General features: G+C 43.8%; 5 protein-coding genes across 5 annotated transcripts; 3 read left to right on the top strand and 2 right to left on the bottom strand.

Moving 5' to 3' along the window:
- The first annotated feature begins 3,433 nt into the window (after positions 1 to 3,433).
- LOC311022846 (betaine--homocysteine S-methyltransferase 1-like) lies at positions 3,434 to 7,135 on the top strand. The gene is made up of 8 exons (XM_084024417.1): positions 3,434 to 3,551; positions 4,401 to 4,533; positions 5,422 to 5,534; positions 5,671 to 5,862; positions 5,957 to 6,104; positions 6,190 to 6,372; positions 6,470 to 6,698; positions 6,797 to 7,135. Exons 1-8 carry the CDS (start codon positions 3,534 to 3,536, stop codon positions 6,978 to 6,980), a joined length of 1,200 nt encoding a protein of 399 aa, XP_083880543.1. The 5' UTR covers positions 3,434 to 3,533; the 3' UTR covers positions 6,981 to 7,135.
- Positions 7,136 to 7,415: 280 nt separating this feature from the next.
- LOC311022985 (betaine--homocysteine S-methyltransferase 1-like) lies at positions 7,416 to 10,751 on the top strand. Its single transcript, XM_084024616.1, has 8 exons — positions 7,416 to 7,571; positions 8,498 to 8,630; positions 8,753 to 8,865; positions 8,989 to 9,180; positions 9,290 to 9,437; positions 9,699 to 9,881; positions 9,977 to 10,205; positions 10,331 to 10,751. The coding sequence occupies exons 1-8, from the start codon at positions 7,554 to 7,556 to the stop codon at positions 10,506 to 10,508; spliced, it is 1,194 nt and encodes a 397-aa protein (XP_083880742.1). The 5' UTR covers positions 7,416 to 7,553; the 3' UTR covers positions 10,509 to 10,751.
- Positions 10,752 to 11,649: 898 nt separating this feature from the next.
- kgd4 (alpha-ketoglutarate dehydrogenase subunit 4) lies at positions 11,650 to 14,974 on the top strand. Its single transcript, XM_084024370.1, has 5 exons — positions 11,650 to 11,970; positions 12,267 to 12,365; positions 13,515 to 13,578; positions 13,937 to 14,109; positions 14,395 to 14,974. The coding sequence occupies exons 2-5, from the start codon at positions 12,312 to 12,314 to the stop codon at positions 14,410 to 14,412; spliced, it is 309 nt and encodes a 102-aa protein (XP_083880496.1). The 5' UTR covers positions 11,650 to 11,970; positions 12,267 to 12,311; the 3' UTR covers positions 14,413 to 14,974.
- Positions 14,975 to 15,043: 69 nt separating this feature from the next.
- pdxp (pyridoxal (pyridoxine, vitamin B6) phosphatase) lies at positions 15,044 to 18,073 on the bottom strand. Its single transcript, XM_084024369.1, has 2 exons — positions 17,299 to 18,073; positions 15,044 to 16,155 (listed from the first exon to the last, which is right to left on the bottom strand). The coding sequence occupies exons 1-2, from the start codon at positions 17,894 to 17,896 to the stop codon at positions 15,809 to 15,811; spliced, it is 945 nt and encodes a 314-aa protein (XP_083880495.1). The 5' UTR covers positions 17,897 to 18,073; the 3' UTR covers positions 15,044 to 15,808.
- A 3,579-nt stretch (positions 18,074 to 21,652) lies between these two features.
- LOC311023620 (UDP-glucuronosyltransferase 3A1-like) lies at positions 21,653 to 26,291 on the bottom strand. The gene is made up of 10 exons (XM_084025584.1): positions 25,480 to 26,291; positions 25,150 to 25,251; positions 24,681 to 24,801; positions 24,251 to 24,414; positions 23,842 to 24,006; positions 23,326 to 23,534; positions 23,074 to 23,219; positions 22,871 to 22,956; positions 22,162 to 22,381; positions 21,653 to 22,046 (listed from the first exon to the last, which is right to left on the bottom strand). Exons 1-10 carry the CDS (start codon positions 25,559 to 25,561, stop codon positions 21,779 to 21,781), a joined length of 1,563 nt encoding a protein of 520 aa, XP_083881710.1. The 5' UTR covers positions 25,562 to 26,291; the 3' UTR covers positions 21,653 to 21,778.
- Between the last annotated feature and the right edge of the window lie 49 nt (positions 26,292 to 26,340).

Raw genomic sequence — 26,340 nt, 5'->3', positions numbered from 1 at the left:
GACACATCTAAGTTGGGCATAGCTGATGTGCTGAAACACGTCATTTAAGTTTATTACAGCTGATTGTCACTATGATATAAATACAAATGTGGAAGTATGGCAAATCAAAGCACACGGGGTCACCTCAGAAGCCTCAGTCAAAAAAAAGGAATTTCATATAGGTTGAGATATTGGTGACAACAAAGGCCTTAAGACGTCATTCACTTCATTGTAAAGTCGAAACATTTTGCGGCCTCCTGTTCCTTCTATGGATGCATCGGAATTATGTTTCTCCACTCATTTATTCATATTTCTTGTCCATGCAGATGCATCCTCTGAAGGAAATGGACCACTGTGCCCTCTTGTGTCTAAAAGTAGTATTACATTATATGTTGTTGTTGTTTTTACTGTATTCTTTTTGTTTAGTAAATGTAAAACATTTTTTTAGAAGCCCAGACAAAGTCATGATGAGTGCAATGCAACCAGCCGTTATTTTTCACCACCAGTGTCTTCATGAAACGACTTTAAAAAGTCACTGTGCTCTCTCTCACTCACGCAGTGTCTCTCTCCCTATCTGTCTTTCTGTGGCCTACAAATCCACGAAGAATGGACAGTTTCAGCAGAATCTCTTCTTCAGCTTGAGCTGTGATTGGACCAGAGGAAGGGGTGGAGGTAAACAGGGGGCTGCAGTGGCACAGGGAGTCCCTCTATAACAGGGAGAGAGTGAAGCAACACAGAAAACAGAACATGTTTAATGGTTGTATAGGGAGAAAAGAGGTGGTTTCGTGCTGGCTTTGTATGCTCTGAGACGTATACAGTCCACTGCAGTCAGCACATGGTGAACTCTCTGGTTCACCGACACAACACTGCTCTGCGTGTGTTGCCATCTGACAGAAAGAGCAGCACTTTATCAGTTCATTGGAAGTTAATAGTTAACCTCAACTTTATCAGTGTCAGGCCAGGTCCCCACAGAAAGAGCTTACAATGTTTGTGCACCGTCTTTCTTCTTGCCTCAAATCTGGCCTTTTCCGCCCAGACAGGCTCACTCCCGATCCCCACCCCTTCAACCATTTCACCTCCACCCCAACAGGCCTCAGCCCTGCTCCGTTTACCCTCTGCTTCAGCCTTTGGTCCCTTTGCAACCGCACAGACGGCCTCAGTTCCAGCCTCAGCCTGCGAGAACTAGTTGTGGCTGCAGAGAGAAAATGTCATCCGGTACAGCTGCTGGTCAACGCCTGATACTCTTAACTGGAATTGCTGGAATAACTCAGAAGAAATGCTATATGCCATGTAAATTGATCTCATGGATCTGAACGTATGGTGCATTCTCACATGGCCCTCATAATAATTCTGAGGTTGGACAAGGCCAAGGGAAGGAGAATGTCGATGAAGAGTAAAAGGAAGAAGAAGACAAAAAGAGACAATGGTCTAAATGTTATATCCAAAAGAAGTGAAAATAACTCCCATATATAAAAACAAGTTATCATTCTGAGCGTCTTTGATTCCCTCGTTGTGTATTGCATAAGCCATTAGGCCGGTCAGTGGGCACGGGGAGCGGCGCTTTATTCCAGAACAGGCTTGCGGTTCAGTGTGCACTTGGAATTTGGCGGTCTCTTCCACCAACTGCAGGGCTGCTGCCTGACTCAGCGATACATTAGAGCTATTTCTGCTCTTACACACAAGTACACATGCACAAATGTTCACTTACAATGTTCAGTGTACACACTTCAGAAAGTTCCTTTTGGTGCTGCTCCGCCACTGTAAGAGATCCTACAATGCCTTATAGTGAACTAGACCATTCATCTCTAAGTGCAGTCAGTGCAGATGTGACATGAAGCTTTTATTTTTGTTGGTTTGATTAATGACTTGAAAGCAATCGCTTGTAAGCAATCGCCTGTACCGGCGAGGTTGAGGAACCATTTTTAGTGACTTTTTAACTTTTATTTTATCTCCTGTTATGCAATCATTTCCATGCTAAAAGTCACAGATTTCCAGTTTTTCTTATCCTTCTAGTTTTCTTGTTTGTGACAGAGCCTATCATGTTCAAGAGTTAGATGAGGAAATGAATGCTAGAGTCCAATTTTTATGAAATGACAAACAAACACAGTCCCATCAGGTCAGAAGATGGTGACGTGATCTGTGCACCTCTGATATGAGGTGATGAAACCCTATGGGGAACTATAGAACTGAGGCAGGTTGTTTTTTTTCTGAACTTTGGCTCTGTTGATAAACACCTAAAGGAGGCCTATCTCTAACAATCCCCCTGAAACTGGATAAACCCAGAGCTGACAGAGCAACACACTGGAAGTCCTGAAAGTACTGAAGGTCAACATCCCCGTATCTGTGTGTGTGTGTGTTTGTGTTTGTGTGTGTGTGTGTGTGTGTGTGTGTGTGTGTGTGTGTGTGTGTGTGTGTGTGTGTGTGTGTGTGTGTGTGAGTGAATGTGTTTGTGTGTGTGTGTGTGTGTGTGTGTGTGTGTGTGTGTGTGTGTGTGTGTGTGTGTGTGTGTGCGCGCATGGAAAGAAATAAGGACACAGATGAAGAGGAGGTGTTACTGGTTAACCTGCACGAATGCAATGATCTACATGCAGTAGTGTTTCTTTTATCTAGAGTTATACTGGTTTCTGTCATACCAGATAAAGAAAATGGATTGATTTTTTTTTTTTTTAATATGTCAAGAGCAGCAACGAACTAATAAAATTGATTATTATGAATCGCCTGGTTGAAAGACATGATAAAAAAAAGAAAAAGTGAAACATCTCTATTCCACAAAATAGTGTAGGAATAGTAAAAACAGCAGATTCTCACAATGGAGAAAGTATGATTATCTTAAAATGTATATATTATCAAAATAAAAATGGCTTCTTTTCATGACCAGAGATTAAAATACACAAACCACTTTGCTCATGAAATCTTAATATAAATCCAGATCATATAGAAGTCAGTTACCTCACATTGCACTGGAACTTGAGTTGGGATCGTTTCCAGTCTTATCAGTCTCATGTCTCACGACTAGATATCGGACAGAGGTGCACAATACAAGCAGCAGACATTTCAGGGTCTCATGATGTAGATGTGCAACTGAGAGATTGGTTTTGATGTAACCAGCAGAATTAATGAACGTAATGAACAATTTTGCATTCTCAAGTAAACACAGTGTGTTAAACTAGGTTCTTCTGTTACACTCCACTGTTGCCCCCAATTAACCAAACCGTAGTTTGCAACAAAGCACAAATTGTTTTTGTTAATGTTTAAACTAGAGCTATTAATATAATCATTAAACTGCCAGAAACCTCTTTCTATAACAGACACATGTGTTACCTGAAGTGACCGCTGCCCATACCTACTTCATTGATCTGTGAGCGAGACAATGTTACACAATGTCCAAACAGACATGTGGCAATTATACACAAATTTGGCATGGAAATGATATCCTCCCATATTCACCCACGGGTATAAAGCTGGTGAGGAATGACTATCTGCACTTTTCAGGCCAAAAGAGGGGTTCGCTGTTACCAAGTGCTTTGTGCTGCAACTGAAACCGGGAAGAAGAGATGGCACCTGTCAAGAAGGTAAAATCACCTCTATGCAGACGATACTGCATTACTTGCATCTCATTCTGCAGAGATTTTGTCGATACAGCATGCACATCTTAAACATCATGTCATGTCATGACTGTGCATCAAAGATGTCCTGTTGCTCAATGTGCTGCTGTCAAGGACATGTTGTCAGTGCAGGTTTTTGTGAGTGTGTGGTTTGTGAAATAGCCTTAGTATAGAGGTCACTGCTTTTCTCTTTGCAACTTTGTACCCAGATCATGACATTTTCATTGCGCACATAGACATTGGGCCATTTATCAACTGCCAACTGCCAACAAATACTGCAAAATGTATGCCATCACACATCTATACTCTAATGTTGTTATTAATATTATTATATTATATTAAATCAGCTACATGTCACCTGTCTAACATCGTCCTTCTTCCTTGTCGTATTTGTTGAGCTTTATATACCTGTAGTGATATTAATCAATCTCGGTTATTTAGGTGTCAGTTGCCTAGTTTTGGAGATATCAGTCTCCTTGAATATATTGGAACTAGATGTCACTCGGCCTGTGGTGCTCAAAGCGCCAAATACATTTATGTACATTTAAAAAATTCATCAGTGATGTGTCTTTCATGAAATCGTAACCTGGTTACGCAAGATAACTGGCCTTCTTGTGAGTGGTTTCACATAGGTACTAAGGTTCGAAAGAAAGTAGTTCCGTCATCAGACTGCTCACAACAAGGACTGTGGATGACCTTCAGTAACCACATCAAGACACTCCCTTTAAGCAGTCTATTTAAAATAGCTACACATTTTCAAGCCATTAAGCATAGAGCTAAAGTGATGTGTGTGCATGGATCCTTCTGCTCCCACAGAATATCCTCGAACGGCTGAATGCCGGGGAGGTGGTGATCGGTGATGGAGGCTTTGTGTTTGCTCTGGAGAAGAGAGGCTACGTGAAGGCCGGTCCATGGACCCCCGAGGCTACTGTCACACACCCTGAGGCTGGTAAGGCAGACAACACACACACACACACACACACACATGGACACACACACACACACACACACACACACACACCATATCCTAAATCACATTGAGGGAAGCCATGCAAACCTTAAAGGTTTTAAAAGCGAGCGTGTCTATGTTTCCTCAAATTGATAATAAAATAAATAATTTCTGTGCATAGGGCTGAAGGAACATAGGGCTGAGGGACATAGGACTAAGGGAACAGCGATGAGGGAACATAGGACTGAGGGAACATAGGGATAAGGGAACATAGGATTGGGGGAGCATAGAGCTGAGGGAACATAGGGATGAGGGAACATAGGACTGAGGGAGCATAGAGCTGAAGGAACATAGGGCTGAGGGACATAGGACTAAGGGAACAGCGATGAGGGAACATAGGACTGAGGCAACATAGGGATGAGGAAACATAGAGATGGGGGAACATAGGGATGAGGGAACATAGGACTGAGGGAACATAGGGATGAGGGAACATAAGGGTGAGGGAACATAGGACTGAGGGAGCATAGAGCTGAGGGAACATAGGACTAAGGAAACATAGGGATGAGGGAGCATAAGGGTGAGGGAACATAGGGATGAGGGAACATAGAGCTGAGGGAACATAGAGCTGAGGGAACATAGGGATGAGGGAACATAGAGCTTAGGGAACATAAGGATGAGGGAACATAGGACTGAGGGAACATAGGGATGAGGGAACATAAGGATAAGGGAAAATAGGACTAAGGGAACATAGCAATGAGGACACAGCGCTGAGGGAACATAGCGCTGAGGGAACATAGGGATGAGGGAACATAGGGATGAGGGAAAATAGGACTGAGGGAACATAGTGATGACCCCTTTTAAAACAACAAATCTGTGTTTTTCCATCAGTGCGCCAGCTGCATAGGGAGTTCCTGAGGGCAGGTGCCAATGTCATGCAGACATTCACGTTCTACGCCAGTGAAGACAAACTGGAGAACAGGGGTCAGACCTTGAGACACACTGTGAGTCCCCAGCCAATATAGCCCTTTACAGCTAACTTTTACAGCAAACTCCACTTTCTGCCGCACTGATTGTGGATTTGAACACGGCGCGTATCGTACATTGCCCACAAACTCATCACCTGCCTCATCCTTTCAGGGGGCTCAAATCAACGAGGCAGCCTGTGACCTGGCGAGGGAAGTAGCCAATGAAGGAGATGCAATGGTAGCCGGCGGAGTGTGTCAGACTCCATCCTACCTGAGCTGCAAGAGTGAGACAGAAGTAAAGGCCATCTTCAAGAAACAGCTGGACGTGTTCATGAAGAAGAATGTGGATTTCCTGATTGCTGAGGTGGATCCTTAAGTCTTGTCGCATCAAGGCTACTTTAATCTGAAATAGGGTTATTAGTGGAGCTCAGTGGTGACTGTGGTGTTTGTCCTTGCAGTACTTTGAGCACGTTGAGGAGGCTGAGTGGGCTGTGCAGGTGCTGAAGACCAGCGGGAAGCCTGTGGCTGCTTCCATGTGCATCGGACCGGAGGGGGACATGCACGGCATCTCACCTGGAGAGTGTGCTGTCAGGCTGGTGAAGGCCGGTATGATAGTTATCCTTTTGTTTCTTGACTTGAGAGTTAGCCGCGTTATCTGACATGGAAATGAGCCTTTCTATCTGTTCTCCAGGTGCCCAGATTGTCGGAGTCAACTGCCACTTTGACCCCATGACCTGCGTGAAAGCTGTCAAGATGATGAAGGAGGGGGTGGAAAAGGCCGGGCTGAAGGCTCACTATATGGTGCAGCCCCTGGCATTCCACACCCCCGACTGCAACTGTCAGGGATTCATCGATCTGCCAGAATTCCCCTTCGGTAATATGTTTTGCCTGGACATTAAACGAAAAACAACCATGTTGACAGTCATTTAGTTGGCACCTTTTCACAATGGTCTCCTTTTTTCCTTCCTCAGCCCTGGAGCCCAGGATCCTGACCCGCTGGGACATGCACAATTATGCCAGAGAGGCCTACAAGGTTGGCATCCGCTTCATTGGTGGCTGCTGCGGGTTTGAGCCTTACCACATCAGGGCTATAACTGAGGAGCTGGCCGCTGAGAGAGGGATCGTGGCCCCTGGCTCAGAAAAACACGGAATGTGGGGTGCAGGTCTGGAGCTGCACACCAAACCTTGGGTCAGAGCCAGGTAATCCATTTCAAATAGTTCAACATACTGAAATGCACACAATTTCATCAATAATATTGTTTGATGCGCCGTGTAACCTGTGTCTTTACCTTCATTAGAGCCCGCCGTGACTACTGGGAGCATCTCTCCCCCGCATCCGGTCGTCCCAAGTGCCCATCCATATCCACACCCGAGGGCTGGGGTGTGACCAAGGGCCACGCTGACTTGCTGCAGCACAAAGAGGCCACCAGCAGCCAGGAGATGAAGCACGTGCTGGAGATGCAGAAGAAGGCCAAGTCCTAGGTGTGAGCGAGACCCGGCGAGAAGGCCAAGGCAACGAGAGAGGGACCAGATGGATGGAGTCTTTCCGACTTCAGTTTGGCCATAAAAAGCACTTGTAACAGCGATGCTCCACTTGTGGAGTATTACTATGTAAACCCCAAGCAATAAAGCGGCATTTACCATTTAATTATCACGGCTTCGTGTTGTCAATGTCGAATGAGTGCTGATGAACAATTAGTAGTGACATACTTGATTCTTACTGGTTTGGTAAAAGGGGTGGCCCACTATTAAGTGGGGCTTCATGAATTCCTCTTTTCAGGGTCCAAAAAAATAGACACACCACAAACAAGCAGGAGGACAGACAAACACACACCAACAACCACAATTAACTGGGTCACTCACAACACTCTCATTCAGTTAAAGAGGGGAGGGGAACGGGTAAACAGTAGTTGTGTAACTTGCCTCCAATCAGAGCGGCTCTTCGTTGGACCCCTCCCCTGCTTCAGGGAGACTTATAGTGGTCTCTGCTCTGCTCCAATGTTCCTTCAGCCTCTGGAAGTCTGAGCAGTCAAGGGTCCACACAGCTGCAGGAATATGGCACCACAAAAGAAGGTACGTGTGAGCTTTATGCCTAAAAACAGCGTATGCTGTCATAAGCTTCCTGCAAAATATCCATGCAGGGGATTCAAACTGGTAGTTTTGCAGAATGCCAAAAATGATAATACATAGGATGTCTATTTGTAGATTCCAGACTGAAGACAGGTTTGGGTTCATTTGTCCAGGTTTTGAGACATCAGTTGAAGAGGGAGGGGTGGCGGAGAATTAACAAAACTGAGTATTGTTTTTCTTTCAGCACATTATATAGATGGTGGTTAAAATGATCTCTCATTACGAGTGACTTTGAATTATTTATTCTTAAAATTAGCCGAAGAATTACTTTTAATTCAAGTTTTATTATTGTAGAAATTCCATCTTTTATTAGAGATTTTTATAACCTACAGAGACAGACAAGGTCTGACAAGCGTGCACACAAGGTGGAGCTTTTCTTAGTGTCAAATCAGTGAGTCAATAAATAAAGAAACAGTTGTAAACATCTAGTGCCAGGGCAGTGTCAAGTGTTTTCAGATTGAGGTGACTTGAGGTGAATTTCACTTTGACTGAAAGGCATGTTGAAATCAAACGGTTCAGGTCTATGGGTCATTAGGAGCAGTGCAGCTGTTCTCAGACATGTGCTGCTGTCTTGATGACTCAGGGTCACTGAGAGAAGTGAGTATGTAGCACTAAACCATTAACCATGAGACACGTTACATAGATATGAATTGGGATTTATTTCTTGTCTCCATATTCCTCTGGCCAAAATAAGTCTGCCTAACCAGAGGTGGGCCGTAATGCTGCACGGGGCCTTTACTGGGAACTGGCATGCTGATGTCAGCTGTTGCCAAGTGTAACATAAACCATCGGACCCTTTGGCCTCAGTGGCTCATCTGTCATATTCAATCTACACCATTCTAAGCTTATACACTGATTCGTTGTCACAGGGAATCTTGGAGCGCCTTGACGCTGGGGAGGTGGTGATCGGCGATGGAGGCTTTGTGTTTGCCCTGGAGAAGAGAGGCTACGTGAAGGCCGGTCCATGGACCCCCGAAGCCGCCGCAGAGCACCCCGAAGCAGGTTAGAACAAACATTTGACAAACTTTAATACACTATTTGATGTTCATTATGTGTCCTGGTTTCGATGGATTTGCTGTTGCGTTTGCCTTATCATGCAAGTGTGTTTGTTTGAACGCTTTTAGTGCGACAGCTGCATAGGGAGTTCCTGAGGGCCGGGGCCAATGTCATGCAGACTTTCACCTTCTACGCCAGTGATGACAAACTGGAGAACAGGGGCAACAAGCTCACCTTCACTGTAAGTTGAACTGGGTGTCACATCACTTTCAGGGCAATAAGCAGAACATCCTGCAGGTGGCTGGACACTGGCAACTGGATTCTCACCCTTGTTTCGCCACTATTTGTGTTTCGCTCTGTGCAGGGAGCTCAGATCAACGAGGCCGCCTGCGATTTGGCCCGTGAGGTTGCCAACGAGGGCGATGCCCTGGTTGCCGGAGGAGTGTGTCAGACTCCCTCCTACCTGAGCTGCAAGAGTGAGACAGAGGTGAAGGCCATCTTCAAGAAGCAGCTGGATGTGTTCATCAAGAAAAATGTGGACTTCCTGATTGCTGAGGTACAGATATAAAAACAAAACAATATCACTTGTCAACTGAATGTAATTTGTAATTTTTTTTGCTTTTATTTGTGGATGTTTTCAAGTATGAGTTCCCTCTGTCTTGCAGTACTTTGAGCATGTTGAAGAGGCCGTGTGGGCTGTGGAGGCGCTGAAGGAAACAGGGAAGCCTGTGGCTGCTTGCATGTGCATCGGACCAGAGGGAGACATGCACGGTGTCTCGCCTGCAGAGTGTGCCGTCAGGCTGGTCAAAGCCGGTGGGTACAGCGTTCTATAACACACCTGTTGTTTCGCAACTCATCTTGTCCTCACACGACCTCTCTGCAGTGTTACTCGGCAGTATTTCCGTCTCTTCTCACACTGGTAGACATGAGATAAGACATCGGTTCATAGTCTATTGTGAATTAATAACTGGAAACGTTAGCTACAACTGCACAGTTGCTGCCGTCTCTTCCACTTGTGTTCATTCTCTGCTTATCTGCAACAACCAGCTCACAACGACGCATGCTCTTTTATAGGTGCCCAGATTGTGGGAGTTAACTGCCACTTTGACCCCATGACCTGCGTGAAAGCTGTCAAGATGATGAAGGAGGGAGTGGAGAAGGCCGGGCTGAAGGCTCACTATATGGTGCAGCCCCTGGCATACCACACCCCCGACTGCAGCTGTCAGGGATTCATCGATCTGCCAGAATTCCCCTTCGGTAAAAACACACTGCGCCGCATGCTCTCTGCATGTTAACATTTACTTGCTGCAATCATGTATAAATCAATCAAACGTGTGCAACACGTCTGTCAGGCCTGGAGCCCAGGATCCTGACCCGCTGGGACATGCACGCGTACGCCAGAGAGGCCTACAATGCTGGCATCTACTTCATCGGTGGCTGCTGTGGGTTTGAGCCTTACCACATCAGGGCCGTTGCAGAGGAGCTGGGCCCTGAGAGAGGCTTCATCCCGGCCGCGTCAGAGAAACACGGCAACTGGGGCGCTGGTTTGGAAATGCACACCAAGCCCTGGGTCAGAGCCAGGTCAGAAAAAGCTTTGAATCCGTCACTGAATACCATAAATATGCACCTCAACTCGGTCAAATGTGAAGTAGTAGCTCTGCAGCGATAGCGAGTGCTCACTGGTGTTACGTTTTTGTCTCTGCTAGAGCTCGCCGTGACTACTGGGAGAACCTGAAGCCCGCCTCTGGTCGTCCCCAGTGTCCCTCCATGTCTTGCCCCGACAGCTGGGGTGTGACTAAGGGCCACAGCGATCTCATGCAGCAGACAGAGGCCACCTCTAAGGACCAACTCAAACAGCTGTTCGACAGGACAAAGAGCCAGTGAGTCTCCTTCAGAAAAGCTGGCAGACCTGAGTCAGACAGCCGGAGCTGCTGACGCTGCAAACAGTGCCGTTACAAGCATAACGCCAGATGCCGGGTCTTCACTCGAGATTGTCTCTGTTGATTGGCAAACTGTGGTTACGTGTAGCCACAGCCGTGTCAAGGGTCGGCTCATGTTAAGATCGGGACCTTTTTGTTTTCCATGACTCTGATCCAGTTTGTTTAATAAAATGAGATCTGATAAAAATGTGAATTGGCCACTTGACTGTTGTTTCTTCCTGTTAATGGATGTTTTATTCATTGTTCCATCATATGTGATGAGCATGACACCATGCACACAAACATCACTGGTAATAACTGTTGTGCATAAGTACAATAGACTTAAATATGTAGAAAGAGAGCAAAGTCTCTTTGATTAGTATGATTTAATAATTAAAGAGGCAACATTATGCCATATAATGAACCTGGCATAAATCCCCACGTCTCACACTGTGGTTAAAGCACGGAGATGGGTTTTATTGTTTATGAATGTGCAACAGTAGCCTATAGATATTACATGGTTTAAGAGGATCCTGCAGTGAATGAGGGATCCAGTAGATGGCGGTGTTATGATATGATGGTCCATATGCCTGACCGTTCTACAAAGAGCCTTATAGGACAGAGATGTGCCTCCAGTAGTGGTGGCAGGTTCCTATTATTTGTTATTCCAAGTGTTATATTAAATTTAGGCTCACACGCCAATCTACAATATTTTATCTATAGTTATTATCTTAAAATGCTTTACCTTTTGTTTTAAATTATAGAAAACCAGGGAGGGCCCTAATTAAATATGTTATTATGTTGCATTGTAAGAACTGTTAGAAACAGCAACATAATAAGCTGTATTTAATTATGTTATATGGTATTTATGCTGCAGCGGGATGATTTGATGTATATATCAACGTTATTATATGGAGCTGCTCTGCATTTGTTTCCGACGCAGCTTGAGACTCGCGTATTGACCTGTTTGTGTTTGACCGTGAGTTTTCTGCTGATGACACATCTTCTCTTATAAAAGATCTCTGTTACTTTCCTCGTCAGTGATTGGACAACCCCGGTTATCCGAGGGTTAAGGGGTGGTTTTTTTTTTACTGAGGCGAAGTGAAATTAAAGAAGAGGGTATGATATTTGTCTTTGACCTCGCACAGTAATCTTGTATTGACATGTTATGGTATCACTCAAACAACCGTGTTGTAGCTTTGCGGGGACTGGACTCCTTTGGAGCCTTATTTGACCTCGACTGGGTTGACTTTAAAGCGCATTAAGGTATTTTATTGGTCTATTTTTGTGTGTGCTTTTTTTGACAGAGGGCTAACGTGAAGCCCGGAATGACAAGACGGCAGTATGGCCTGAGGATTTGACCTAGCAGGACAACCACTGGCTCAACATATCTTGCCATAACCGCTAGAGAGGTCGAGACATTCGAGGTAAGTTAACGATAGCCTATAGAATAAATCATTCACATTTCCCTTTATTGTTAACCTCCTATAGTTAATTACACACGTTAAGGATATTCGTAGTATTGCTGCATTGTCTAAAGATCGATCTGTGAGTGATGCCGTTCCAAATCAGGCTGGAGACTTTGTGAGAGGCATCCTGCACCACCTCCATTCCCCCCGCATCATTTACCATGAACTGCATCATCTGGACCACTCTGCGCGTTATGGTATACGCTTCACTGTTTATAATGACAACAGCGCCCTCTTGTGGCGTGTCCTTGCAGCTACACGGAGCTTCTTTATACCGGAAGTGAACTCGTGAGGTCGTCATGGGAAGCAAAGTCAGCTCCAAAATGGCAGCCCCCGCCGCCCGAGTTATCCAGGTAATGTTGCTCCCGGGTTTTTTTTAATTTAGTTATTGTAGCTGTCAGGTGTGGCGAGGTCAGACGGACGTTATAAAGTAACAATGTCGCTCCTCTTCTGTCGTCCTAACCAGTTGAACACGTATTTAAGTGTGGCCTTTTATTCCGTCGTACCCTTGTTGGTGTCCTTGTTTTACCGTACAACACAGAGACGTTGTATGTTCTTGAGACAGCAGGAGAAAAGCCTTTTAAGCACTGAATCCATTAACGGTTATTGACATTATCACTGATTCGCCGTTAGCTAAGTCCGTCACGGATGTTTGCTGGACTGCTATCTGTTCAGGGTGTAACTCGATTACAGATAGAGATTTGAAGTTCAGCTGTAAAATGGGACATAAACTGTTTGGCAGTTAACTTTTTCAGTCGGTAAATAACGCTAACATTGGTTATTTTGTTCTATTCTCGCGAGACTGTAAATGCCATGTAAACACTGTGTGGATTAGGACTACCATCTGACCGTTGTTTTTAATAATTAATTCATCATTTGATTACTTTTTTTGTTCTATTGTTAAATTACTTAGGCTGAAAATCATATTTTAAAAGAATGACTTATTTCCTAAGTAACTATTTGCTCAAACACAAATCTATTACATTTATAGTGATGACTTAATACTTAAAATCTTGCATTTGAGAAGTTAGAACCAGGACCATTTTTGCTTTCTTAATGATATAAGGTTTTAATCGATCTGTTACTGACTTTTTGTGTTTTTCTTTTAGTTCTCTGCAACTGAGAATCTCATGTTTGTCAAGAAACATTGTCCCACTTACCCAGGTTACACAGCTCGTTTCACTCAGTGCAAATAGTTAAAAACAGGTCTATCACACTGAGGTGTAAAAAGCATTGTGGAAAAACAAGTGCATTCTGTAAAAACAGGTTTGGTTATGTCATTTAGCACAACATCTTTTACCTCCCCTGTATCTGTTTTATCTGTCTCAGTGGCAGATCCCTCAAACGATTCAGCAGATAAAACCAAATCTATCTGCATTGCTAGATACCTCATGTGTGCAATGGGCAAATATGTGTTTGGTTTAGGGTTAACTGGCTCTTAAACTAACACACAATTATTTTATGACACAGCTGTTTGATTTATTGTGTACTTATGTTTGCAGGCAGTTCGGCCTCACGCCCCTTTGATCAAGTTCCCTAATAGACACAACATCCCAAGGCCCGATGGTGAGAATGAAGATAGTAAATATTGGTCAGATAGTAACCTTTATTGTTTCATGGTGTATTTTCTCTTTCTTTGCCTAACTGGCCAGATGTGAACACGTAGTCTAGTTGAGCTACTGCATTTACAGTTAAACTGATTTTAAACAGTATTAAGGTGTCCAATGGTAGAATTTACTATTACATCTATAATTTGAACCTACACTATGGACTGTAAACTGTTGTTGACCATATTTGATTATCATATCATAAAAAAAAACTTTATTGAGGATTTAATTAATTTTACTCTAGAAAGTTAGCTTGTAGGTTTTCCCTATTTATCATTTCTGATTTGCCTTTTATTTACATTTCTTTCCTTTTCCAGCCCAAGCAGTTAACTTGTCACCACACATGGCTCCAGCACCACCTCCATTATCAAGACCTCATGTACCTTTGACCCCACTCTCTGGCCTGCCGGATACCCTGGCCTCTATTCAGCTACTGCCTGCAAGGTACCGCAGGAGGCCGATGGCAGTGGAAGAAATGGAGTACATCCAGGTGAGGGGTCAAACGTCTTCGACCAAACCCAGAACACTTCGCTGATAATATGACTTTAAAAGCTTTTGTATCGGTTAGAACTTTCTTTAATTTAAGATCCGTCTTTTTGGCCATCGATTTTAACAGCCTGCATTAATACTCTTGATATTTCAATTCATTTCAAAACTAAAAATAGATTGGGATGAAGTCATGGTTTGCACTGACATCTTAGGAACATTTTACAACTACTTACAAAAACTGCAGATGTGTTTTTACAGATTTGTATTGTATTCTCTTTGTTTACAGCGTGGTGGACCGGAGTGAAATGAAGCGACTCAATCACTGCAACCAAAGTCCTTATTTGTTGGAGATCAGTATGTTCCTCAGCCCAAGAGAACCTAATGCCACATGAGACATGGTGTAAAATAAAGTATTGCATAAAAATCCTGTTAAAATGTACATATGTTTATTTTTTAGATGTAATTGTATTTTAAGTTCATACTAAAGGGATATATCTTCATTGTACTACACACAGCAACGCTATCAGAATGCCAACACAACTACAGGTTTCTTTATTTTTGTTAGACCATTATACCATCAACATTTTCAGATTTCTTTTGAATTTGTCACATTTTTATCAGCCTCAATTGCAGTGCCACACCTGAATCCAAGCACGAGGCTCTGGTACATGGAAGGACACTATGGGGAAGGTTCCTAACCCTTTTGATGCCTTTCACTGAAATTCACTGATCCTAATCTGTTTTTTAGAACTAAACAAAGCTTAAGAGATGCTGGATATCAAGTTGCAATAGTACCGAGTGGAATGGTGTTTAGTTTGTGTGAACTACTGCTGGATTTAAACTATTAAAAGAATATTGCGTTTTGATTTGTGGTGTTATCATAATTGATGTAGATATGCAGACACACAACAAGCAGAGAAGATGGAACAGTAAGATTCATTTTAGGTATTTATTGTTGTTACCGTTGCCGACATGCTCTATATGGTAAACATTAACAACATTGAACTTTCACAACAGTGCAGCATGGTCTGGCCACCATTAATGTGCGACTGGTTTTCTAACTATGAGACTCAGGAAGCCGTTTGGCACAAGTAGTACAGACACGACAGAAAGGTGAACATACACTTCACCCGTCTGACTGGCAGATTGTCATCGTAGGTTCCACCAGAGCTGAGAAAAGCTCTTCACAGTTTGAGTTTCTAATGATCTCCGTGAAGTAATCGAGGAGAAGTCACACCCAGGCAAATACAGAGAAAGGAAGTAATTTAGTTACTGAGTACATGTCTGCCTTTTGGCACAAAAACAACTGAACAACCAGCTCCTAAACACACCAACCGTTACAGATCAATTCATGGCTTTACAAAAATACCTCTGGATGCTCAAAACCCAATATCAAACACGACCTGTGAACTTTATGGAGAAAGTGCAGTATATATATTAATATAAACACTTACAGCAACTGTCAAGTCACAGATGGGCACAACACTAGAAGAAACACTGAGGTATGCACTGGATTACTCTGATTATTTTGGGGAGAAGATTCTGTCTTGGTCACAACATAAACAGCGCCTTTTAACTGAGGAACATTTCTAGTTTTTGATAATTGTGGATAGGTATGGGGTTTTTTTTTTTTTGCAAACGCCAGACTAAACATTGCAGAAGGAGCAATCTGCGCTCCGTACGGGAGGCGACAGGACTCGTCAATTGCTCTGTTCCTCCAGTTCCTCAAAAGCAGGTAAGAAATCGGCGATGGTGTCCACCACGTAGTCGGGCACCAAGCTGCGGTTGGTGTCCAGCTCACTATCCCTGTACTCCTGGGCCTCCTCGATCTGAGACACGCCGGTGAGAGTGAGCATGGTGTCGAGGCCGCAGTTGGACCCGAACAGCATGTCCGTCTCTAAGCGGTCCCCGATCATCAGGCACTGGGCGGGGTCCACCCCCCTGAACTGACTGGAGATGCACTCAAACATGAAGCGGCTGGGCTTGCCGATCACAGTGGCCTTGCGACCCGAGGACACCTCCAGGGCTGCAGTGAGGGACCCAGAACCTGCAGGAAGTAAACATTAGATTGAAGTGAATGATGGTGTAGGGGGCTACGGGTCATCCATCACAGTGAACACCATGGCTATTTGTATTTAAGACAAAAATAAGCATTTACTGCAGAAAAGAATGAGGCCACAAAATTATTATAGGAAGCAATTGCCAGAAGAATCCTTTGCATTTGATTGGACTGCTAATAAGTTAGCGGGTTTAGAGTAAAGTGAGATACGGAGGTAGTAGACAGGACTGCTGGCTCCACACACACCTCCCTCACCTGTCGTTAAATCAGGAGGACGATGAGGGAGCGGAAAGGGAAACTTTACATTTTCCGATAATCTATCGCCACTGCAGTGGGGTCGGATCATGCAGATGAATGGCACCCAGCCTCCTTTCTGCCACCAGCACCCGAGCTGCCTGCTCACCCGCCAGGTCGTTAAGCATCACCTGGTGAACGTTCATTTGCATGTACTGTTCTCTTTATTCATCAATGCCCCCACACCGCAGTGACACAGAACATATTCTCTTCTTAATTCTCCATATAAGTATGTTAGCTACAAGTACAGTCAGTGAAGTTTTAACATAAAATTAAATGTAAATAGCAAGTCGCCCGAAGATTGTTTGATTTTTTTGGGGGGGGTTTACAACCGCCTATGCGTGCAGGATGACTTTTGAACAGAAGAAATAAATAGATTTGATGGGATGTTTTTGTTTTCATTGGGTTCCATTTTGATGTTAACTGATTTTTTTTTTAATTATATTTAGTATAGAACAAGATACATGAGCAATTATCACAGGGGCACAGGATTGAAGCTGATAGAATGTAGATTTCATTTCACTGGGTATTTAAAGCTGTATATTTGTCTATGGACGTCACCAACCAAACTATGTGATTCCTTGACTCTGTCATAGTCTTAAATATTCTACAGCAGCATAACAGAATCCCACAAATTCACTCATTACTTTTGGTTTAGGGGCCACCTCCAGATTTTCCATCTGGCCACAGCTATGCTTCAAACCCAGGCTCCAGCTCGTGCTGACCTCTCGAGCCACTGGGCCTTTTACCCAGCATGCCCATTCAGGGATCTATACATGGCTGGCGCTACACCAAACAGGCCAAGCTTCAATAACCGAGGCTTCATCACCACCATACCTGGCAGTATCCTTCCGCCTGACAGAGGGTGCCAGGGGTCGTTGTCGGTTGCCAGGAATAGACAGTCCGGGTCCCTCAGGTAGCACGAGGCTTTGGCCAGTTTGAGAAAAGTCAGTTTATCGTCATGTCCCACCAGCACCGCCTTGACGTCCGCGGCCAGGGCGCAGTCATAGATGGTGGCGTCCGGGTCGTCCGCCTCCTCCACGCAGGGGACGCCCGCCTCCTGCAGCTCCCTGCGCATCCCGTCGCAGCCCATGACGAACACCTGGCCGCGGACCTTGACGACGTCTCTCAGGTAGAGAGCCGAGCAGTACGACGAGCTGAAGATCTGCTCGAGCATCACGTCGGTGAAGCCCAGCCGGTAGAACTTGTGCACGTAATTCTCCCGAGGCCTGGTGCAGTTGTTGGTGACGAACACCACGTTTTTACCGTGCCGTATCAGCGAACTCACCACCTTCGCCGCGCCCGTTATCGCCTTCTCCCCGTGCCATATGACCCCGTCGCAGTCGAAGAGAATGAAGTCCTTCGCCTCGAGCAGATTTCTAATCTGCGGACCTCGAATCTTCTGGCAGCCTTTGAAGCCAAAGGCGCCGGCCATTCCGGCGTTTTCCTCGGTTTCCTCCGTGTTTCACCTGCTAGTGGTTCCCCATGTCAACGGTTGGTGCATAATGTGTCGAAGACGGCGCGTAAGACGATATGAAAACAAATCAATGTCAGGAAATCACATTGCCGAGTCCTTGGTGCAGTTACATACACGGACGGAGGGCTACATAAACATTGACGGCTGGCCACGCCCACCTTGTCAACCCCGACCAATCAAACCACAACACTTTATCCAATCCGGTTCGTCTCTGTCACTAAACCATTACGAGCAACATCACGTTAAAATTACATTGCGCCCTCTTCGCAGCTGATGGACACTTATTTTATGATTTTAATGCACACAATCTCTAAATAACGGTGAATAAAAATAAATAGATGTGGAAGACCATGTACTGAAATAAAAGCACGAGTATGCTGCCTATATTACAACTACTGTAGTAGGTCAAATGTAAAAAAAAAAAAAGTCATCATACACAATAAGTGCTATATTTACTGGATTATTACTGTATTTTAATGTTGTAGCTGTTACAGGTGGAGCTAATTTCTACTAATTTAGCATACTGAGTAGCAGTAACTTATAAAATATGATTATACATATTTTTGTGTATACAAATGTTTTTGATGTAAATTTAGTGGAGTAAAAATATAAGATTCCCCCTGAAATGTGGAGTAAAAGAACAAAGTGGTCACGTATGTATAGTGCATATTACATATATATTTAATCTAGCAATACTCTCAAATGCCTGTTTGTTTCTGTTTATTATTATTATCATTATTAATTATTATAATTTCTAAAATTGGGCTTAATTCTTGTCCAGGAAGCCATGGTTTGTTAGTCCCCAGTCTCGCTTTTAATTAAGTATTTTTCTTGGGTCACTAGATGGAGCTCTAACCCATGAACAACACATTTTTGAACTTCAGAACACAACTCCCAGCAACTCCAACACACACAGAACACAGCACTCATGCAGTCATACCCTCTGCAGTCCCCATCTGTCTCCTTATTGGCCGGTTACAAACTCAAGGCACTGGGCCAATAGCAAGGATTTACATTGATGCCTATCAAATCTATTTCTCATTTCCTCTTGGAGCTTACAATTGTAATCGGGGTGTTCTGACCTTCAATAATTACAGAATTTATAGAGCCACAAATCTTTGCTCTCAGCTCCAAAACAACCAGTTTCTTCCTTCATTCCGCCATTCAGAATTACTAAGACACAACTCACCAAATCAGGAACATGAACCATTTGACAGGTTTGCAACCACATATCCAGTTTTAATGCCAGCTACAAGTATGGTCGGACATCCTCTTCCCACACTTAAACAAAACTCACATCAGAGCCACTACATCTCCCATGGAGAGAGAAAAGAGCACATTCAATCATTCATGCTTCAAAGAAACAACCTTAAGACCAATGGGGTGAAGGGTATGCACTTCCCAAAACTGGTGCTGGAGCAAGAGAAGAAGGAAAAAAATCAAACTTAAGCAATCATCTTTAAGCCCCCAGCAATGTTAATTGTGCAACGCTCTTCATCCGGCCCTATTAAATCACCGTCATAAACCAGAACAAGCAAATAAATAAATAGTCAAATAAATCATATTAATCATAAATCCATTGAAAAAATAATAATATATTGTTAGCTCTTCCGGGCGAATGAGATTACCATTTTCCTATGAGTTTCTTGCTCCTTCTTCATAAAGGCATGCTCTGCCCCCATGTGGGTGGTGACTCTCAGTTATGCAGATGACAGAATTATCTGAATGTGTTTCTGCTTTGTAGTGCTGATTTGATATTGCCTGACAAAGATGTTGTCAGTCCTCTGTTGGATTGAAATGTCACGATTAAAATCGATGGGAGCTTTTAATACAGATACTGTGGATCTTTTGTTTGATTCAAGGACACAACCTTTACAACAGCAATCGGGAATGTGTCTATGTTCCCTCAGCCCTATGTTCCCTCAGCCCTATATGTTCCCTCTGCCCTATATGTTCCCTCAGCCCTATGTTCCCTCAGCCCTATGTTCCCTCTGCCCTATATGTTCCCTCAGCCCTATATGTTCCCTCAGCCCTATATGTTCCCTCAGCCCCATGTTCCCTCAGCCCTATGTTCCCTCAGCCCTATATGTTCCCTCAGCTCTATGTTCCCTCAGCCCTATGTTCCCTCAGCCCTATATGTTCCCTCAGCCCTATGTTCCCTCAGCCCTATATGTTCCCTCAGCCCTATATGTTCCCTCAGCCCCATGTTCCCTCAGCCCTATGTTCCCTCAGCCCTATATGTTCCCTCAGCCCCATGTTCCCTCAGCCCTATGTTCCCTCAGCCCTATATGTTCCCTCAGCCCTATGTTCCCTCAGCCCTATATGTTCCCTCAGCTCTATGTTCCCTCTGCCCTATATGTTCCCTCATCCCTATGTTCCTTCAGCCCTATGTTCCCTCATCCCTATGTTCCCTGAGTCCTATGTTCCCTGAGTCCTATGTTCCCTCAGGTTAATAATAACCGTCCGTGTGCTGTGGGAATGTAGGACTGAGAGGAACGGATGACCCCAACAATCAACTTCCACTTTCTCCACCATAATTTTCATTATCATTATTTCATCTTATTATTCATCTGTTTGTCACTGCAGGGTAACTGTAGTTTTTAAATTAAGTAGATGATTGCTATTCCAAAAATGAATAGCACAATTGTAATTTGAATGCAGTTTAAGTATTAATAAAATGGCCAAAATTACTTTTTGGACTGTGATCTGTGCTCTATGATTTCGCTGTGTTCTGCATTGTTGTGGCCTTCTGCTTCATTTAAGTCCTATCCTGTCTTTCTCTGGCTGCTTTTCCCCGTCTGTTTTGGATTGCGTGCGAGACAGAGGAAGACTCACTGGCACCTGCAACTGCCAGCCAAACAGACAAATGAAATGCAGGGAAGGAATGAAAGAAAGGACAGCTGAATGGACAGAGAACAAGCCGTCCTAATTGGTCATTATTTCCTTGCTAATCTATATTTTCCTCCCTGCTAACCCCCAACACAGATGTGAGGAGTGGGAGGGAGGACAGAACAGAGAGGGGGGGGGGGGGCCTGGTGTGCTCTCAACAGTGGCTTGAGCGCTGACCGTGAACATTGCTGCTCGCTTTTGTGTCTTGTTTAGAAAGGGGAAGGAGACTCAGTGGAAACCAGCAGAGGAGGGTGTGGGGGTCAAAGTTGAGACTTGCAGGTGGTTAATAATTGAAGAGCCAGTAGACCAGAACGCTGCCCCAAACACACGCACGCACACAAACTTTGCAGGTAGAGTTGTTCCTTGACTCTCAACATTTCTTGTCTTCACACACATATCCAAAACTAGACAAGCAAACATATCCAACAGAATCATTTTTAATCAGGGTGTACGTTCTTGTCTGGGCGTGTGCTGTCAACCACCACTGCCTGCAGCACAGCCAGGTCAAAGTAGCACAGAGGTGTTGGACAATGTGGCGCTGCTGCGGTACATTGTGCAGTACACAAATGAGTCTGGTAGACACGATGGCGCTGGGAGGGCAGAGGGCACGGCACTTGGTATTAAGGCTATTCCACTGATGCCAAACTGGAAATACAGCATCCAAAAAAAGGCTCAAAATGGAATGAAAAGTTGAAAAACTGTATTAATGCCACCAAAGATGCATTTGAATGAATCTATACTTCTCATTAAGCGATTTCTTTTCTGGGCTATGTGGGGCTACAGAGGAAAAGGACGTTTTAGTTCAAGCATGGTTTATTTATTTGACATCTAGTATTTTAGGGTTGCAGGATTTAAAAAAAATGTTATTCTCAGAATTATTCAAGTCCAATATTTACAAGTAACACAGAACTGAGGTATAAATCTGAAGTTCAGAGGAAATGCCCAGTACTGCTATTGTATTTTTTTCTGCTTGTCCGTGCTATTCTTGTTCCTGCAGAAAGTCCAGCAGAGAACTACGGGTCCAAGAAGCCCCAGAGAAAAAAGAAGCCCCAAATCCAACAGGTATCTCTGGTACCATGGCTGCATCAGTGAAGCTGGCTTTAAATGAGTTCCACCTCCAGTGTGCAGGATGTGCTCCACCCACTGGATGAGTCGAAGGGCTGGAGGGACAGGATGGGATTTATGGATTCTGCTAAGGGACAACGCTGACGACTTGAACCTGAAAAAAGGAGATATAATTTGGAACATTTCAGAAAGAGAAGGGAATAGTAGTTACAGACATCTCTGTACCCTACCGGCACCATTAATGTTGCCCCTCCCATCCATCCACATACCTGATGTCGTGCATGAGAGTTTGAATAGTAGAGCTGAGCAGTTCCCTGGTGATGTGTGTGGGGTTGATGGTGAGGCCAAGTCCTTTTGTTTCAGCCCTCACCACATTATCAAACTGGTCTCCAAACAGAGGGATTCCCAGCACAGGAACAGCATGGTACACTGCCTGGAACAGGCTGTTTTGTCCACCATGGGTGATAAAAAGGCGTGCTTTCTTGTGGCCTGGGGTAAACAGAAATGAGAGAAAACTGAATTACGGAGTGAAGGACGTAAGGGTGTTGGGGGTTTTGTGATAGATGGGGGTGTTCACGCATTAACAAGTTTTCATTGCCACCATGGGATTGATGTCAAATGAAGCACACCAGGTGAATTACACCACAGAGCAATGACCAGATGGCACGTCCACGATAATTTACACTGTATTTGTATCTTGCTCCTTTATTTAACATTTAAAAACAACTAGAGTCTCGATGTGTTTCTTTAAATATGAAGAGGAGGCATGGAGCTGCAGTGCAGCAGTAACCCAGTCTCTGTCTGCTGCAATCTTGGTCCAGTGTCTGATAGAAATCTATCTCGCAATTAATTGTTTTATCCCTCTTCTAAAAAAGTCCACAATTCCTGCAACAAACAATCTGTTTGACATTCATATACTGTAACCTTTCTATGTGTTTGTGCCAAAGGGTTAGGATAAGAGAGGCAGAGTGTTCCTACCCAGCAGGTCATTAAGAGGCAGCCAGTCCACCAGCCTGAGATTGGGAGGTCTGTCCAGGTGAGACGGCCATCGCTTGGGGTCATACCTGAAAGCAAAACACTGCAGGATATATATATATATATATAAAATGTTTTCCCCTCTTTTTTAGTATTTAAAAAATTGAGATCTGTGACACCACGTATTTGAACCGTTATGCCCTTACCTCCAGAGCACCCCCTGGGGGATTCTAGAGAAGCCAGCCACCAGCTCCACAAGCAGAGGGTGCACAGAGACTGAAGAGACCATTGATCCCAGAGTCACGATGATGAAACCTGCCTCCCCAAAATTGGAGATCCACAGCTCAAGATCCTGAAGGATCAAAAGTGTTGGAGTATGTGCAATAGAGGAAATATGCAAAGGGTGTGTGCAGTGTTGATTAAGGCAGGTTGTGATTTAGTATATCAAGAGAAGAGACCTGCTCCGGAGGCTTTGCAGGTTTATTCAGCAGACCTCCCACCAACACAGTGTAGGGCATAAGAGGTTGGGGGAACTCCAGGGAGAAGTCAGTGTTGAAGGCCCAGAGTTCAGCTCCTTGATGCAACTCCTCTAGACCTCCAGGGGGTGAGCCTGATTCGAGGTGGCGCTCAGCGACTTCCCTAAATGTTGACCATACAAGTTCCTGGCCTTTGATACAAGAAACAATCCACAACACCAACATTTTTAGAGTCATTCAGTTTTAACTATTATATCTAATTTCTTGTTAGTGGGTATCAGCTAAACCACTTACTTGCTGGTTGCAAACACAAAGCATTATTTCAAGACAAAATGAAAAAGTAGGCTACATGGTAAAGCAAAGCACATGAAGATAAGCAACACATTATTCCAGAGATTATTGCAGATGCAAAAACAATTTTAGAATGGAGCAAAAAGACTAAGCAAGCCAGATAACCCCCTCGACAATATGTGATCCCCTATGCAACAGCATTCTTACCTACAGGAGCCAAGAAAGAATAAATGAGGTTCTTTGCTCGACCCAAGAGGTTCATGTGGTCGGACAGCTGGGAGCTGAAGACTGGGATGTAGGAGACTGGGCTGGGGAGAGCGATGGACAGAGGACCATTCAGAGTGCCAGGATAGAAAGCTATGTAGTGGACACCTGGAGTGGATCAAGAGTGAGGTGCATGGAAGTGCTGTAGATTTATTCAAAGATGTTGATAGGTTTAAAATGAAACACTGTAAATCTGGCACATCATTTGTTAAAAACGTCTACAAAAAGCATAAAGGTGTTGATAAATAATGTATAGACCGTAATGTAATACCGTAGAAATGAAATAACCCAAAGGATGATAGGAATTATGTCATGAAACATAGTGATATGAGCAGCAAATACGGTAAAGTACCAAGTTTGTGTGCCAGGATAAAGGAGCAGGGGTTAAAAGCATCAAGGATGGCGATGTCGTAGCGTTCCCGCTGGAGGAACGTTATTATCTCTTTGTCCGCTAGCAGCCTGTCACACTGATAGGACAGGTGCCCCATGAAGTTTCGAAAGCTATTAAAGTTATCCCTGAGAGAAAGATAGAGGAGGGATGATGACGGCAGCAGGTGAAGAGAAAGACAAGCACATAGGCAGGGGGAGATATTTTCAACTATTCACCAAAAAGTTTAAAACGTCTAAAACAGACAAATTGGGCATCACATTAAAATATAACAAGGGTCTCAAAATGCTGGTGGAACCCAGACTCAAGATAGGAAACATTAGAACGTTTTTGTTTAAAAGAGCATGCTTCTCCTAATTAATGCAAAGAAATGTCATCAACGTCTGTGTGATACCTTCCCAGTAAAAACTGTGTTTGTTGCTCCAGGAACCAGTCGTTGTACTCTTTGATGTATTTCTCTCCTACGGACCAGGTGCTTGTCTGGTAACTGTCTGCACGGCCGGCATAGGAAAAGCCTGGGAGGAATTCCACATGTGTTTGCATTTAGTGACATGAAGATTAGACGACTAAATTGGAGTCGGACAGAAAGTCGGGCAAAAATATGACAGACTCAATCCTCTGTTTATTCCTATTAAAATGCATCAGTATTCATGATTATGTGTCCCAATTACCCAGGTGAAAATGTATTCATAACGTGTTTATTTGCAAATTATTCCAACTTTATGGGCAACCATATGTTTATGTGTGTGTGTGTGTGTGTGTGTGTGTGTGTGTGTGTGTGTGTGTGTGTGTGTGTGTGTGTGTGTGTGTGTGTGTGTGTGTGTGTGTGTGTGTTTGTGTGTGGTTTTGTGTGTACAGTTTACCTGTAATAACAGGGTTTCCCAGTTGTAAGAGCATGCGGACCTTATGACCATGCTGGTGAAAGTTATGAGAAATTTCATCTAATAACAAGTAGTGGCTTCCTCCTGGAGGAGAGGAGAGAAGAGGAGAGACAAAATAAAATAACCGTGCTGTCCCTATGCTATCTGAACACATGGCTTGCAACATGTGAATTTTCATATTACAAAAATACAAGAGCAAATTTCCTGCAAAAACTCTTTCAACAACCTCTTCTTACTTGTGTTTCTGAATACATATTAACAATGAAAAACTGTATTACTTGTAGTGAAGGACACTTAAACACTGCTACTCACCAATTAGACAGACAGTCAGGATCTTGGCAGACTGAAGTACTGGAAAAGCCAGAAGAGGAAACATCCAAAATACAATCCCCATGTTGTAATTAGAGCATCATTCTCTGACCTACAGCCAAAAAGCTAAAAAATCTTCCAATTCACAAAAAACTGTAAGGAAACCTTGCATAATGACCCGAAGTCCTTAAGAGAACGTTTGCCCTTTTAGCTCAATAATCCAGCGACAAAGTTAAATCCAGCTAGTAACTGGGGGAAACGGGTCCTTAAATAAAGTTGTGATCCAGACAAATGGAAAATTTTCCCCAAGAATATTCCACGGGAAATTGTCAGGGAAAAAAAACGCAGAATTAAAACTGTGAAAATTCACATTCTTGAAGAAATCATCTTTCAGTGCGTCACGTTACATCCTGAAAATCTTCTTATTGGTCTCATGTCCATTTGAGCCATAACTATACTTTTATTCTGTTTGCAGTGTCAAGTATTGAGAAAAAGAAATCCGAGATCCTTATTAATGTACCTAGAATGTATCCACTATGCTTGGTCTTGCAACAAATGATGTACTCCTTATTATTCAGGTTTTGGATACAAGTATGATGATCTACATGACATGTGAGCGGCTCTGTTTTCTCTAAAAGTCAGACGCTGAGAAGTCCAAGAGCCTTGGACTGTGCAGTGGTAATGAAAGGGAGGGACAAGGAGAAAGGGAGGTGGGTCAGAGGGTGGTTCCCCAAACCCTCGTTGTATCAAATTAGACAAATGGAAATGTTAAAAGGAGTTACATTCTCTCAAGGCTTCTGATGGAATGTAACCCCTCCATCAATAAGTACAGAAAGGCACTGATTGATGACAATGATGATGATA

Source organism: Eutrigla gurnardus, assembly GCF_963514095.1.
Source record: "Eutrigla gurnardus genome assembly, chromosome: 13".
In the NCBI taxonomy this organism is placed as follows: Eukaryota; Metazoa; Chordata; class Actinopteri; order Perciformes; family Triglidae; genus Eutrigla; species Eutrigla gurnardus.
This window is presented reverse-complemented; position numbering and strand designations above follow the sequence as displayed.

Coding starts and splice junctions, on each gene's coding strand:
- LOC311022846 (XM_084024417.1), top strand. Junction 5,535..5,670: donor GTCAGACCTTGAGACACACT/GTGAGTCCCCAG, acceptor TCATCCTTTCAG/GGGGCTCAAATCAACGAGGC. Junction 6,699..6,796: donor AAACCTTGGGTCAGAGCCAG/GTAATCCATTTC, acceptor TACCTTCATTAG/AGCCCGCCGTGACTACTGGG.
- LOC311022985 (XM_084024616.1), top strand. Junction 8,866..8,988: donor GCAACAAGCTCACCTTCACT/GTAAGTTGAACT, acceptor CGCTCTGTGCAG/GGAGCTCAGATCAACGAGGC. Junction 10,206..10,330: donor AAGCCCTGGGTCAGAGCCAG/GTCAGAAAAAGC, acceptor TGTCTCTGCTAG/AGCTCGCCGTGACTACTGGG.
- kgd4 (XM_084024370.1), top strand. CDS start 12,312: ATGGGAAGCAAAGTCAGCTCCAAAATGGCAGCCCCCGCCGCCCGAGTT. Junction 12,366..13,514: donor CCGCCGCCCGAGTTATCCAG/GTAATGTTGCTC, acceptor TTATGTTTGCAG/GCAGTTCGGCCTCACGCCCC. Junction 13,579..13,936: donor CAACATCCCAAGGCCCGATG/GTGAGAATGAAG, acceptor TTCCTTTTCCAG/CCCAAGCAGTTAACTTGTCA.
- pdxp (XM_084024369.1), bottom strand. CDS start 17,896: ATGGCCGGCGCCTTTGGCTTCAAAGGCTGCCAGAAGATTCGAGGTCCG. Junction 16,156..17,298: donor AGGCGGAAGGATACTGCCAG/GTATGGTGGTGA, acceptor TACTTCCTGCAG/GTTCTGGGTCCCTCACTGCA.
- LOC311023620 (XM_084025584.1), bottom strand. CDS start 25,561: ATGGGGATTGTATTTTGGATGTTTCCTCTTCTGGCTTTTCCAGTACTT. Junction 24,802..25,149: donor GGGAAACCCTGTTATTACAG/GTAAACTGTACA, acceptor AATTCCTCCCAG/GCTTTTCCTATGCCGGCCGT. Junction 22,957..23,073: donor CCCCAGGGGGTGCTCTGGAG/GTAAGGGCATAA, acceptor TTTTGCTTTCAG/GTATGACCCCAAGCGATGGC.